This window comes from Coturnix japonica, chromosome Z (assembly GCF_054131305.1).
Source record: "Coturnix japonica strain WE chromosome Z, WE-NBRP24, whole genome shotgun sequence".
In the NCBI taxonomy this organism is placed as follows: domain Eukaryota; kingdom Metazoa; phylum Chordata; class Aves; order Galliformes; family Phasianidae; genus Coturnix; species Coturnix japonica.
This window is the reverse complement of record NC_140702.1, coordinates 59,404,604-59,419,641: the sequence shown is the minus strand read 5'-3', so window position 1 is coordinate 59,419,641 and position 15,038 is coordinate 59,404,604. Positions and strand designations below refer to the sequence as shown.

Here is a 15,038-nt window from a genome sequence, read left to right as displayed (position 1 = left end):
AAAATAATGTTTATTCATGTGGAGGGGAGAATTTAGCTAGTTATGTTTTATGTTTACTACTTGTTGTTTCCTGTTATATTTTCTTCTCTTCTATGCACACTCCCTGGACTGTCTTACCTTGTGATTACAAAGAGGAATTCCTGTCTTACCTTGAACACTACCAACTAACAATCCCAATAAGAGTTGATCAAAATGGAGCCTTCCTCAGCTTTACTGTGAAAAATATTAAACCCTCAAGAAGGAGGAGGAGCACAGACCCTTATGACCAAGAACTGGCAGCATCTAAATTATTTTTTAAACTTTCTGCCTATGGCAAGCACTTTCATTTAAACCTGACTCTCAACACAGATTTGGTGTCCAGACATTTTACAGTGGAATACTGGGGGAAAGATGGTCCTCAGTGGAAGCACGATTTTTTAGACCACTGTCATTACACAGGATATTTGCAAGACCAGCACACTACAACTAAGGTGGCTGTAAGCAACTGCAATGGTCTGGTAAGTCACGTTGCATGTTCTAGGGCAGTAGTGTATTTGACCCTTTTAATTGGTGTGTCATTTAGGTTTTTTTGAGTCCCACTGAGAAGCAAACAGACAGAAGGTACAACAAGACCCTAAAACCTGATCTGGGTCCTGGGGAAAAGTAGTCAGTAGTTTTTCAGCTTAATTTGTAAGTACTAGGACCTAATTTTGTAGTCCTTCAGCAGTCAGCACCTTAAATGTTTGCAGTGTCTGCACTGGGGCTGCAATATTAGGTCTGTTGTGAGATCATTGCAGGTTATCAAAATGTTGCAGACTTGGGAGGGGGAGAGGAACAGTTGTTCTTTTAAGATGCTGGATCTATTTATTGAGATGTTGATTGAACTGTATGCTTCATTGATGTTTTTTTTTTGAGAATTAGGTTTTACCTATCTTGATAAAGAGGAGAAGTTTCTTGCCATGGAAGTAATTGTTGGTATAAATTCAGAAAAGTAGATCATTTGCAAGAATCGGCCTTTCTAAAAGTATTCTGTCATGAACGGTTGCATTTTAAGTATGGTTAGAAATTCTGTTTTCAGATTTTACTGTTCTTCCTTTTCTTGATCATGACAGTAGTATTTGCATGGGGTGAAGGCTTTTCTAAACAACAGAAATTAGTAAACAAAAGAAAAAACTAAGAAATCATTGCTATCAAGTAGCAAAATACTTAAGTAGATGAGCATAACTAGGAAGTACTAAATCAAGAGCTCAGTCATTCCTTTAGTAAAAACACATATTGCAGTTATTCATTCTGTTTTTATATAGCAGAACATTGGTCAAGCTTGTTATGAATAAATAGATCTAACTAATTGGTAAATGGGGAGAAAAAGAAAAAAGGCTACAGCTTTGCTAATCTGTTTCCTTTTTAACCTTTACAAATGCTGGGGAACTGCAACTTTGAGAATGTTTTTTATAGACAAAAACCTGCTGTTTCAGATCTAGATAGTACCAGGGACAACACAAATAGCTGGCTGTTAAGTATTCTGTCTGGATTACTCTTGAGGGAAGTAGTGAAATGGAGTTTTCTAGAGGTGAGTGAGCACTTTTGAAGAAGTGTAGTTAAAATGTAACTCTTCTGAATATGTGTTAACACAGTTTTCTTAATGCAGCTGGTAGGTCTGAGTGCAGTACCATATTGTACTTCACTTTTGTAGTTCCCATGTAATAATTGTATGCCACAGTTGTTTGAACTTTTATTGCTAATGTAGTGTATCATCTTGTATTTTAGTTCTTTTCAACTAAAATTACTTTGAAGAGAAAATCATTGCTTTCAGGATTTACTTCTTAAAGAAAAAGACTACATGCCTTGATCTCCAGTATTTCTACCCATTGAGACACAAACTGGTTGGCTCCATTGGAGCCATCTGTCAGTGTCATGTTTTGCTGTCCTCAACAATACTATTTGGCTGATGTGAAGCCATATGTTGTTCCATGGTTTTATTTGTCGAACATTAACTATGTTTGAAAGTTAACATCATTGTGGAGTGTTGTTTAATTATCATCTTCAGTGCCTTTAGCTATCATCAACTTGTGCTGAAGAAGTGTTTCTTCCTGGTATTCCTTGTATTAAGGCAGACTGAGATCATTGGGCACACCATGAATGGGACTTTTGAGTCCTTCATGGTCATGCTTCTTGGGACTGCAAGTATTAAGTGTCCACTGCATCTGATAGAAAGGCTAGGTCATATGCAGTTGAGGTTTTTGTCATGCTCCAGAAGCAGCGGTGGTCCTCTAAGGCTTTCTTTCAGAGGAGCAGGGATCCCTCAAGCAGGTGTGGTGTTTGGCTGGACTCAGTATGATCTTCTACTGTAAGAAACTCCTCTGTCATTATGTTGACAGGGTGTTCTAGAAGGAGCTACAACTAAATACAGGTAAATCCATCAATTATTTTTAAGTGATACCTACTGGCAAATATATTGTTATAAAGCTACTGGTTAGAACATATTTAATAAAGCAAGTAGCACTTCAACTATTCAGGATGCTATTGCTTGTTTTAGAGTTAATGATAGTTGAGAAAATGTTGTGTTCAAGGCATTGAATACTTTTTAGTCCTGTTTTTGACATGTAAGAGGCTGACAGTCTTATTCTGTGTAGTTTTTGATTAATGTATGTCCAAAAGGCAGTAATTTTAAGTTACTTGTAACTCTAAAACAAGCAATAGTCTTAAATGATGAGTGCTGCTCATAAGCAGAATTTAAGTATTCTGTTTATTTCACTTCCCTGCTAGGTTTCAGTATTGCCAGAGGAGTCAGATTTCAGGGTGAGCAGGTGCGACCATGGTTTAATTAACGTATGTTGTATGACTTTGTAGAACACCAGTGCAAGCAGGGCTTTCTCTGTGTTAGTATCATAGAACTGACCAGCCATTAGTTAACTTCCCTCTCACCATTTCCTGTTTCAACTTTTCTTCCTTAGAATTACAGGCTGCTACTGAAATTTTATTGCAGCAGTTTGCATCTCCTGAGCCCTGATTATACTAAAAATTGTCTCAAGTTTTTAGGAAAGCTCTGTAATCCAGGAGCAGTTGTGAGAAAATTGAAGGTCTTGTCTGTCAGGCTTGTTGGCTCCTGAACTTTACTATAGCAACTGTTATGTGTAAATGGATTGCAGCGTTGGTCAACTCATGAAAGACCTTACAGAGAGCAGTGTTTTGAGGTACTTGAGTGTTGGGTGTAAGTCAATGGGGCTGAGACAGTAGTAGCTGAGGAATTGTGTAAGCTGCGTAAGTCCTAAAGGAAGTGAAATAAGAAGGTGTGGTAGATTGACTGAGTAGAGAATTTCACCTTATGGGAAATAAATTTGTCTGATTCTAATGGGAGAAAGTCTTGAAGTAAAGTTTTGGATCGAGTCACATTGAAGTTGAGCAGAAATGAAATGTGTATGCTTCCCTCCTATCTCTGTCTGCTGTCAGGTGTCAGAGCCTGTAACTGAGTGCTCGGACAAATTTTCCATAGCGGTGTGTTTTCTTCTTTTGAGCTGACAAGCCCAATAGAGGGAAGTACTTCAAAATGTTTAGAAAATGATGATTGTTAAGGAAGTGAATTATAGATTAAATATCTTTTTGTATCTACAATATTTCCAAGGAAATATTTAATGTAAGGAGCCAAATTTTTCAGTGGCACATAAAGTTCCATGCATGGAGTAACGTTTGTGCTAGGTAGCACAGATGTCACTATCCAAGTAGATAAGAGAAAGAAGGGCCAAGAACTGCCTAAAAGCATGATCTTACATAGTCAGAAGTCTTCCTGTTTTTTTGTTTTTTTGTTTTTTTAATTTATCTTAAAATCAGTATATTTGTAAATATATTCATATTTTTAAATAAGCTTGTTTGGAAGCTGGTTCTGTTGTTAACAAATCGTCTAATTTTGTAGATGATAAAGCATATCATAATGTTCTTGAATCATATGTAAGTGTGCAACTTAAAAAATAAAAAGTCAGTTTATCTAGTTTTAAATGGGACATGGTAGGTCCCATGATGCATTGTCCCAGGCCAGATCATTATTGGACAACCCTGAAAGTTTTTAAGAAGTTTCATTTACTTCTATGTTATATTTTATATGTCTTTAATATAATGTCTGTAAAGGTTAAAAATCAGGCAGAAATTTGAAAAAAAAAAGTAACACCTCAAATGTGCAAGAGGCTTCATCTTCTGTAATTAAATCTTTAACTGATGTTAACTGTCACTTCTGTAGCTGATGGACATCCCCTGTCTGAAGTGAGGTGAGGCCCCAGCTAGGCAGTCTGACACAGATTCCTTTTTACAACTTCAGGGGAACTCCATGTGGATTTGCAGATTTGTCTGAGCATGTCAAACTTCTGGATCCAGACCTTATATATGTTAGCGGGAGTTGGCAGTCTGTGGTGGGGTTGGGTAACACAGGACCTCAAACAATCTGTTTTAGATAATAGCCTTGAGAATGCTTCTTTCAGTAACTTACTTGGGACATTCACATTATTTCTTAAATTCATGGTATTTTCTCACAACCTTTTTCTGGTCATTCCTTAATGATATTTCTTATATTTTGAAGTGACAGTTTGATTCACAAACTGTTTTAAGTTCTATGGCAAAGCTAAAAAGAACAAACAAAAACAAGCACAACACAACACTCAGTCAACACATTTAATTTCTTCTAATGCTTCAGTACATATTATTCCTTTTAATGTTTCATGGGTCTTTATTTCAGTCCCTCTTTTCAACTGAAATATTCTTTGCTCAAACAAGAGATGATAAGCCAAAAAGGAGTTTTAGAATATTGTCTTGGATAGAGTAGCGTAGCTCCTTCTATTTATTAATGGTGCATTATTGAATGCATATAGAGTGGTAATGTCTCTAGCCATACGAATTTTCTATTCTCAAATACTGGCATTCACTGGCATGGGTATTTCTTATGTGCAGATTTACAAATGTTTATTAAAATTCATGCACATTAAACTGATGCAAATTGCGTTGTTAATACTGGAACAGCAGTTGGCTAGCAAGGAAAGTTAATATACGTTATGTATGAAGGGCTTATGTGAAGTGCATTTGCAGCTATATGCAGGGCAAGTGATTTTCCAGTGTCACACAGCTAGCTGCAGCAACAGATTGCATGTATATTCTGATTACCTGGTAGCAGGTGTAAATTAAAATCTGCAATTCCTTGGGTAAACTAACACTTGTGTGTGTAAATATATATTTTTAAACCCAGAATAATGATTGGGCAGCTGAGATAAGATACTGATTTGACATACGAAATATGGGTGATACTCACTGAGCCTTTTTCACTGCTTGTACCTAAAGGAACTGCCGTTGAAGTTTTTTGTTCCTTTATAGTAGATTTTTCTTCTCTTGCACACAATTTCCTTAGAAAATTAGTATGGCTGCTGATATTGTTTATGTCATCTGAAATTACTTGTTTCCTCTTTTGTTGTCTCACCACTTAAAAATTTATTTACCTAGCCAGACTCGAGAACAGGTTAAGACTGTTGCAAAGATGGGGCCATGGCTTGGAAGGTACCTCTTTCTCCTCAGACCTGGCACAGAGCACACAGCCTGATGGTGTTGGCTAGAAAAACTGCAGGACTCTATTTTCCGATAGGAATATAATAATACCAGAGCTTACAGTGGCTCAGGATTCACTTGAACCCAGATGTCTGACAGCCAGTCTGGATGTAGTCCAGATTGTCAAGGTTCTTTCTGCACATCTGGCAGACCTAGTTACATTTTGGTTTATATTTTCAAGGTTGTTTAAGCAGCCATTAAGTGACCTATTTTTTTTAGTAATAGCGTAGATTCCAAATATTGAGGCATTATGAGAAAATTTGGTGTCCAGGTGTATACAGGCCCTGATGTTACTTCTTGAGTAAATACTTGAGTTCATAATGAAAAATACCACTGAAGAGGGATACTTACTGCCATAGTCACCGTGTGCACTAAATAGCATGAAACTGAAAACTGAGCTGTGTTCATATGTATATTTTAAAAATATATGATAGGGTTATATTGTTAAAACACAGTTCTTTCTGAAGTGTTATACAGGCATTTTTATTTTATATGGTCTATTTTGTTACTGAATTCTGGTTATCCCAGAAGTTGAAGAACAGCAGAGAGCTAATGTACAAAACAGCAGCTGAAAAGGTCTGACCAAAAGTGCAGTGATCTTAGAAACATGCTTGGGATATTTGGATCAGTAGTTATAGAGCAAGTGGTCATACAGGTTACCCTGGAGGTGTTAATGGAGGAAAAAGAATAACCCTTTAAAACAACAACAACAACAAGACTGATGTAAGTGATAGGGTGATTTTTACAACCTGTTGGAAGTCCTTTGAAATAACCTTAGTGTGCATTGCACTGTTAGCAGTGTTCAGATAACATTAACATAAATACATGTTAGCTTGAACTGCCTGTGACACGTGTTGAATAATCTTAACTCCACAAATAATGATGTGTAGATAGGGATGCTTTCTTATACTCTTAAATGCTAAGAAGTAATACAAGGTTGTTATCAGAAGTAGTGTGCATTCACCAAAGGGGAATCATGCTTGATTAACTTGGTAGCCTTCTTTGATGTCAACATTGGCTGGGTAGATAGGGTGAAGACAGTAGATGTTGCGTACCTTGACTTTAACAAGGTGATTGACACAGTCTCCCACATCATCAGTGTTATGAAACTTAGAAAATGTGGGATAGATGTGTGTGTGGTGAGGTGGATTGACAGCTGGCTGACTGGCAGAGCTCTGGGTTGTGATCAGCAGCATAGTCTGATTGGAGGCCCGTAGCTAGCAGTGTTTTCCAGAGGTTAGTACTGGGTCCAGTCTTGTTCAACAACTTCATCAGTGACCTGGATGACCTGCGGGAGGTGATCCTCCCCATCTCTTTTGCCCTGCTGAGGTCATATCTGGTGTACTGTGTTCAGTTCCAGGCTTCCCAGTTTAAAAAAGACAGCGGTCTCCTAGAAAGAGTCCACTGGATGGCCACAAAAATGATGAAGGGCCTGGAGCATCTCTTGCATGAAGAAAGGCTGAGTAACCTGTGTTTATTCAGCCTGGGGTTCTGATAAATGTTTATAAATACCTAGTGGGAGGCAGGAGACAAATGGATGAGACCAGGCTCTTCTCAGTAGTGTATAGCTATAGAACAAGGAGTAATGGCATAAAACTTGAACATTGGAAGTTCCATACATACATGCTGAAAAACTTCTTCATGGTAAGGGTGACAGATTGCTGGAGCAAGGTTCCCGTGGAGGTTGTGGAGTCTCCTTCATTGGAGATATTTGTGGTCTGTCTGGTCACCTATTTGTGCAACCTGTTGTGGGATAACTGCTTTAGCAAGGGGTGGAATGATTGATTTATTGAGATCTCTTTCAGCCCCTGCATTTCTGTGATTTTGGGAACAGTCATCACAGTGGCTTCAATGGTATCTCCATTGATTTGTGATTGTTCAAAATATGAATGCAGAATTTAGAGTTTTCACTGAAACTACTGACCAGTAGTTATTTTTTCTAGAATAGAAAGGTTATACATACAGACAGAATTTCCAAGGTAGAATCGCTGTTTTGGATGCTTTTTGCTTGGTGTCACTTTAATGGCTTTCAATCATGTGGTTCTGGAAAAGAGTCTTTGAGCAGTTTATCTGTCCTGTACTGAGAATCTCTCTTGCTTTGTTACCACACTCACTAAAAAGACGTAGGGACAAACTCCAGAAGTGAGGCGATAGCTGCCTTCTGCTAAAGACACTGGAAGATAACTGAATCATTCATTTTATGTTGACATATTTCTTAAGAGAAGTAAAGGATAGTCAAATGTTACTTAATTTTAAGCTTTTTAATATAAATTCATGTTGTCTTCCAAATTTTTGTTTTCTTTTTTGTCTTAAGCATGGTGTTATTGCTACAGAAGATGAAGAGTATTTTATTGAGCCTTTAAAGAATATAACAGCTAATTCAAGTAACTTCAGTTATGAGAATGGTCATCCCCACGTCATATACAAAAAGTCTACCATGCACCAGCAACTTCTGTATGATCGCAATGGCTGTGGAGTCTCAGGTAAATGAATACAAGTATCTGTCATGTTATCATACCTTTAAAAATGTATTAAGTTGTATTTTTAAGACTTCCTTGGTTCACAGGTAAGGTACTGCAGAGAATGTAGCAATAAGAAGCCTCCTTTTGGGTGATACAGTGTGCTCTGTTATAAAGTAGCTTCACACCAGGATCCCCATCAAGAATATGGTGTCGTATTACAAATAAAGCATTGGGATTAACTCTTGTTTTATTTCTTTGTGTACAGTGGTATTAATGATCACTGGCTTCCTCAAAATGTGCTTCTCAGCAGGAGGGCATGACTTCAGTGACTGTGTATTATAGCTCAGTGTGTAGCATGTGTTTTGTCTCGTTTGAGGGAACTCTATGTGTAGTGAATATATTACCATTGCAATTATTAGTACGCTTTGTACATTATTAGTACATAGTACAGTATTTCCTTACGCCTGAAGCTAAAGTCTGTATCTTTCTCATTTTCAGGGGTTTATGGTTTAGAGTTTCTAAACTCTTAGCGTTTGGGTTGCTGGGTTGATGTTATTCTGTAGTAGTTGAATATGTGTTGTACAGCTACCTAGCAGGAAGAATTGTATGATTTTGATTGAAGGGTATTTTTCTTGTAAAGCACAATTTTAACATCTACAAAAACACTCTTTAAGTACTCTTCATTTTGAAACGATTTGCTTAAAATGCAACAGAAACTAATTTCTTGAGAACAGCTTGGAGTAAATGAGCAGTTGTTCTAGCTTTACAGTGCTTAAAATGGTGTATTTTTACATAACAGAAAAAAATATTTTAACCTTGCTGTTTATCTGTTTTTTGTTTTTGGAAATACTGTCCTAGACAGCAGTGTTCTATGGCATTCAGTGTATAGGACAAGCTGGCAAATTCCTTAAGAATGAAGAACATTTAACTTTATTTTTTTTTCTTTTTTCTTTTTTTGATGCAGCTTTTTTTCAGCTTCTTTCAGAAATTGTTACCTAGCTGGCTGACTAAACTGACAGCATGTGTTGTCTGAAAAGGCTCATGTTCGTGGAAGTTTCCTGAGTAGTCCAGCTAACTGTCTAGCATGTGTCAAACTTTGAATACAGCTTCTGTTTTAGTTTAGGAAATATTATTTCATGTACATGCTTTATTATGAAGCAAATCTGATGACTACTGTGTGTGCTGTGAAGCATCTGTCTTTTTATTTCATTTTGTAGGGAAGCATGATACACAAATCTGTTGAGATTAGCAGAAGGGATTGTAAAAATGCACTGCAGTGCATCTTTTGCCATTAGAATTTATATAGAAAAAGAAAGGATATTGGCACCATCAGATCTTACCTTCTGTTAATGCTTGGGAGATCACTTCTCCTCAAAGTGAGAGGTAGTTTGGTTATGCTTTGTCTTAAGTGTTCTGACAGTACCCATGTTACGGGTAGAAGACCAGAAGATGATCAGAGCTTTGCATGAGGTTTTTGTTTTAAAACATTCAGTAATCCTTAGCATCTGTGCCTCTTTGTTTTTGTTTTCCTCTGTAGTTGATGCTGCCATTATCCTTGGAAGCTCTTCTGCTTTTCCTGAGTTCACATTTGTTCCAACCTGAGACCCTTAGACACACTAAAGTACAAAATTATTTTGCAGTTCTGACACTACTCATTCTCATTTACTTCTCTTCTTGCTGGTCCGTATAGTGTTTTAACTCAGAGAAAATTTCTGGCAAGATTTGTTCTCCCCAGTACTACAAGACTGTACCTTTTCAGATTGCATGCTGCTTTAATGTTGCTTGTCTGGCTACCAAATCTCTTAGCCTGATTTTCTGAGCGCTGTTTAAGCCCTTTTTTCCCCATAAGGGCTTGGCATTCCAAGCATCCCCAGGATATTTAAGAAACAACATTGAAATAAGAAATGTTTAAGAAACAACATTGAAAACAAGTTTTTTTTTTTTTTTTATTTAAATCCTTCCATCCAAGCTAGTGTTGTCATCTAGTTGGTTTTCCAAAGAAAAAGTAGCTTAAAGCTGCAGAGTATGCAAGTATAATGCTAAGTGGTATTTGTTTTATAGCTTTAAATTATGTTGTAAACATAAATATTTAGATGACATGCTAAAGTTACTCATTATTACTTTCGCAATTTAAAATCTATTATGAACTGTTTTGTGGTATCCTTGTTTGTTTGTATAGTTTATTGAAATATTTATTTTTCCTTATGCCTAATAGCATGCAGTACATTGAAGCTGCAGAATACATTTAATGGTGCCTTTCAAAATAAATAAATAAATAAAATTGTGTTTGCAAAGTTCTTAGAAATAGCTTTTCTGCAGATTAGCCATGCACTTCTATTTTTGTGTGGGGTTGAAATTCTCTTTTTTGGGAAGTGCGAATGAAATTTCTCTACCTGTTTTGGCTACAATAATTTATAAAAAAAAACAAACCATAGAACAACCAAAGGAAAACGTGGTGTATATACAGACTGGGTATGATTGAGAAACAATAAAAATTGACATGAAACCTGCAAAGTGTCAGATTGTTTAGGGATGGTACTAAGGGATTGTTTAGGGATGTGCTGTGTCATGATTTTATTCAGGCCAAATGCTATAATCAGTATATTCTAAAATGAAAAAATGCTTGTATACACATTAAATGAGGTTGCTTTATATTGAGAAAAAACAGTATGTAATTCCCATGTAAGGTGGAACTGTGAGAATATTCAAGTAGTTTGCTGTTGCATTTTTAGATCACCTTTGTTTTATTTTTTTGTGTTGTGTTATTTCATCTCTCTTCCTTTCTAATATCTAGTGCCTTTGAAGGAGTGACTTAAAACTTGGGTGCTGTTACTGTATACTCTGCCTACACCCATTTATTTCTATGTGCATCTGGATTTCTTTTCAGTTGCAGTTTACAATCTAATTTCCTGCTTTTGTACTCATTACTTTGGGGTTAATTACATTGCTTTTCTGATCCCTCCTCTTCCCCCACCTTTGTTTTATTTTACTTCCCAATAGATATGCTCAGTGTTGATATAAGCTTTTCAATCTAGGAGTAATTATGCGATTTACTCAAAAGTATTTTTGTCAAAATATTTTCCACAAAAGTTTGCAGTGTTTTTTAAAGTTTTGTCAGCATTGTTTGGTGTTTTCAAACTATCGAATAGCATGAAAACTGATAGATCCCAAATAAAGTATCATGAAAACTGATAGATCAGGAAGGGTTAGTACCCAGGATTATTTCCAGCCTTCCCATTACTTTGAAATCAAATGAAGCGTTAGATTCTCATCTGATAAGAAAAGGGAAAATGTTTGTTTTCTTGAAGTCCTCTGAGGCCTTTCTTTTTGAAAGATGGTGAGAGGATGAGTCCAGAAGAATTTTTTTTTTTTTTTTTTTTTTTTTTTTTTGTGACAGTTTTCTGAGGTCGTTGGTTTTCAAACGTTTAGGACAGATTTGCATCTTTGAGAGAAAAATTATTTTGCATTTATAAAGTACTCAGCGTTTTTATGGAACTCCCAGGTAGCACCATTTACTCTTTGAGTCATTGATTTTTTTTTTTCTTTTTTAAAAAATTAACCACAGAATTTTCCAGATAAAATTCTAAATATTCTTAAATCACTACTTCAGTGAGATGAAAATCTTTAAACAATTAGGTCAACTTTGAACTTGCTAGAAGAGGGATAAGAGCCAGTAGAAATCTTGATAATGATTTTAAATTCGTCTCCAGACGTCATTACTTGATGTTATGGTAGAGTATATAGGATAGGTATAGAATTATTGAATTGTATAATCATAGAATGAGAATAATTTTACTTCTGGTATTTTTGTCAGCTGCCCAGATTATTTCCCTTCTGAAATAATGCACCTTTTAAAGTCAACTCTATGCACTCAAAGTATTACGCAATACTTTGGTATTATAATATAATACTTGGGACTACTGAAGTATTCCTGGTTGTGTCCTGAACGTATGTGTTTTGTGGCGTAATTATTACCCTATGAAATGGGTTTAGCTGGACTGCATAAAACATTGTCTTTTCACAGAATATATTGGATATATCTCAGCTTATCCATAGCGAACCAGTTGTAGGAGAGGTAAGGCTGCATCTCTAGTGTTGATCACTTGAGCAGTCTCATTCAGTCAGTTAGAAATGTACCTACCTCTTAGTGTTATTAAGTTCATCCATAACTAGCAAGAATACTTTGAGTATTTTGAAACTCCTTTCATGTGATTTCAGCTTATTGTAGGCTTTATTGAACTTGAACTTGAGATTTGCATAGATCTTTGTGAAAAAGGGATACTTAATATTAAATGTGCCCATTTTGCAGGGAAGGGGTGTTCTATTTTGCCCTGAAGGACATGAGTTCCAAGAAAGTATGTGCTGTTTGTATCTCTGATAATTTCATCTGTTTGTAATGACCAATATATTGCATAAAAGCAGTATTGTTTTCAAAAGTGTTTAATTCCTTAGCGTATCTTGATACCTTTAACCTTAATTTTGATGGTTATTTTTAAAAATTTTTCCAATATGTTTTTTATTGCCTAGTATTGCAGCCATCTCATTCTTACCCTTAAAGTTTTTAAATGTGCTCATGGTTAACTATAAGTAATCTTCAGTGCTAGAATAGATGTGCAGGATTAGATCTGTTGAGAGATGATGATGATCTGTAATGCTAAGACAATCTAAGGAGTGTTCAGAATATCAGAACTTAAAACGAACTTGTTTTTCCTTTTTATGAGGTATTTTAAATTTTAAGATAATAACCTTGAATTTTCCTTGCCTCAAGAAAAATTGTTTTTAGAATCTTTAAAGATGATCTCAACTTAAAAACAGCTGCTTTTGAATGAGTTTTACTGGTGATCCCTCTGAAGTGTTCAATTATTTTGGTTCCTAGAAGACCTCACAAGAAGCAGTAAACCTTGGTGGATGAGTGATGGATCTGCTTTTCCAACTTCACTTCCTGTCAATGACACGTTAAGTAGTCATAATCGACAGAAGAGATCAGTAAGCCTTGAGCGGTTTGTGGAGACGCTGGTAGTAGCAGACAAAATGATGGTGGGATATCATGGTCGCAAAGACATTGAGCACTACATTTTGAGTGTAATGAATATTGTAAGTTTCATCCCTCTCAGTACCAATATTAACATGTGCATTCTGAAGTCTCAAAGTATTTGTAAAGTATTTACTTAAAGGCACAGTAATGTCTTAAAATGTGCATCATCTTGCAAGGATTAATTGAAATATGGTAACTATTAGCATTGTGGGGGAAAATGCAGTACTGTTTCTGTCAAGTATGCTGTGATGGTTTACAATTTTTTTTCTTCAATCTGAACGTAATTATAAGAATTTAAAATTGCATAGTTTTATTACATTTAAATCAACAGTCTAAAAGCTCTTTATGTCAGATGGTTTATTGGTCAAATAATAAGCAATTTTGACTGAAAATTATGACTGAAATGTATTTGTTTTTACTGAATGGTCATTTGTTCATTGAGAAAGTGACTTAGGTAATGTTAATTTTCAACATTATGTAAATGCACTGAGCAGGAAGATAGTCGAATGGTTAACAATTTAGGGAATACGTGCTGTTTCTTGTCTGACTTTGTGCCTTTTCTTATTTTCTGGAGGTCAGGTTGCCAAACTTTATCGTGATTCCAGTCTAGGAAACGTAGTGAATATAATAGTGACGCGTTTAATTGTCCTCACTGAAGATCAGGTAAGAGTTGTTGCACTTCAGCTTTATATCCCTGAAATACAAATTATGCTATTGTGTAGTATAGAATTATTCAATTGTTGCTTGAAATGTCTGCATCTGAGTACAAAACCTGCTTTGTAATCTTTGACTACTATAATCAAGATGAAAACATTTCAAAGGAATATTTCCCATGTATTATTTCAAAAATATCTGTTCTTTACTTCAGGTGAACATTAATATACTTTTGAGTATGTCAGTTTTGTTTTTATGTCTATATTTCCATACTCAAATTCTTCTTTTCTTTCTTTCTTTCTTTCTTTCTTTTTTTTTTTTTTTAAACTTGTATTGACATAATCATTATTTAAGTTGGAGCAGAAGGAATGTCTGTTCAGTAATACACAACTGAACTTGGGGTCAGATTTTACAGAGATAAAATTTGGCAAGAAGAGTTTATTCCTAGAAACCACTGCTTCTAATTATAGTCCCAATTTAGTCTTCAAAAGGCTTAACAACTGACCTTAGTAATTTGTTTGGAACATTTCTGGTATGCATGTTGTATTGCAGCCAAACTTGGAGATAAACCACCATGCAGACAAGTCCCTCGATAGCTTCTGTAAGTGGCAGAAATCCATTCTCTCCCACCAAAGTGATGGAAACACCATTCCAGAAAATGGGATTGCCCACCATGATAATGCGGTTCTTATTACTAGGTATGGTCATTATAAGTATTATGTTTATTTTTATTTTAATTCTGTAGTTTTCTTGCTCTTTTATGTAGAGGCTAGTTTTAAAGTAATATAATTTGTAGGTAATGTGATGAGGAAAAGAAGTAACAGATGGTTTGACCTAAATATATCAAAGTATAGATTAAGAAGCCGGGAAAGTAAGATACAAAAATTACTTGCTTCTGCTGTTATTTTCACTACATAATTGCCAATACAAATATTCCTGTAGAACAGATGGATCTTATTGAGCATTTTATATTTTTATAATTGAAAAGAATTCTTTGAAATTATGGAGAGAAAAACAGTGTGTAAAATGTTTTGTTAAGCATATATAATGTTTTATAAGAATTTCAAGGCAGAAGCTCAACTACTGTATTAGTATTTTTCTGCTGAAACAACATTGTTCTTGCAGATTCAGGCAATGTATGATTCTGCTTTGTAGTTGTTTTGATTTATTGTGCTTAATTAAGATGAGAACTGATGGCTTCTGTAGGTAGTTTCAAAGCTGATGTGCACATTTGTTAGCTTCTCTACCACTATTACTGTGATAAATTCAACAAAGCGTGTGTTGTTATCTTGTACTCCTGGTGAAAACATTACTTCTTGTTCTCTGCA

At 35.5% G+C, this 15,038-nt stretch overlaps 1 protein-coding gene across 12 annotated transcripts in view; it reads left to right on the top strand.

Moving 5' to 3' along the window:
* ADAMTS6 (ADAM metallopeptidase with thrombospondin type 1 motif 6) overlaps positions 1-15,038 on the top strand; it is a 145,395-nt gene that overhangs the window by 6,146 nt on the left and 124,211 nt on the right. For 9 of the 12 annotated variants that reach the window (XR_014939183.1, XR_004305532.2, XR_014939182.1 and 6 more), the window contains exons 3-7: positions 133-497; positions 7,874-8,042; positions 12,898-13,115; positions 13,636-13,719; positions 14,263-14,408. Coding sequence is in view for 5 of the 12 variants with exons in the window: in XM_085528325.1 (XP_085384451.1) it covers positions 133-497; positions 7,874-8,042; positions 12,898-13,115; positions 13,636-13,719; positions 14,263-14,408 (982 nt within the window). In the remaining 7 variants the exon portion in view is untranslated. Of the gene's footprint in view, positions 1-132; positions 498-7,873; positions 8,043-12,897; positions 13,116-13,635; positions 13,720-14,262; positions 14,409-15,038 lie in introns of those variants that run through there. The other 3 variants (XM_015848618.3, XM_085528329.1, XM_085528331.1) reach the window with 3 other exon arrangements.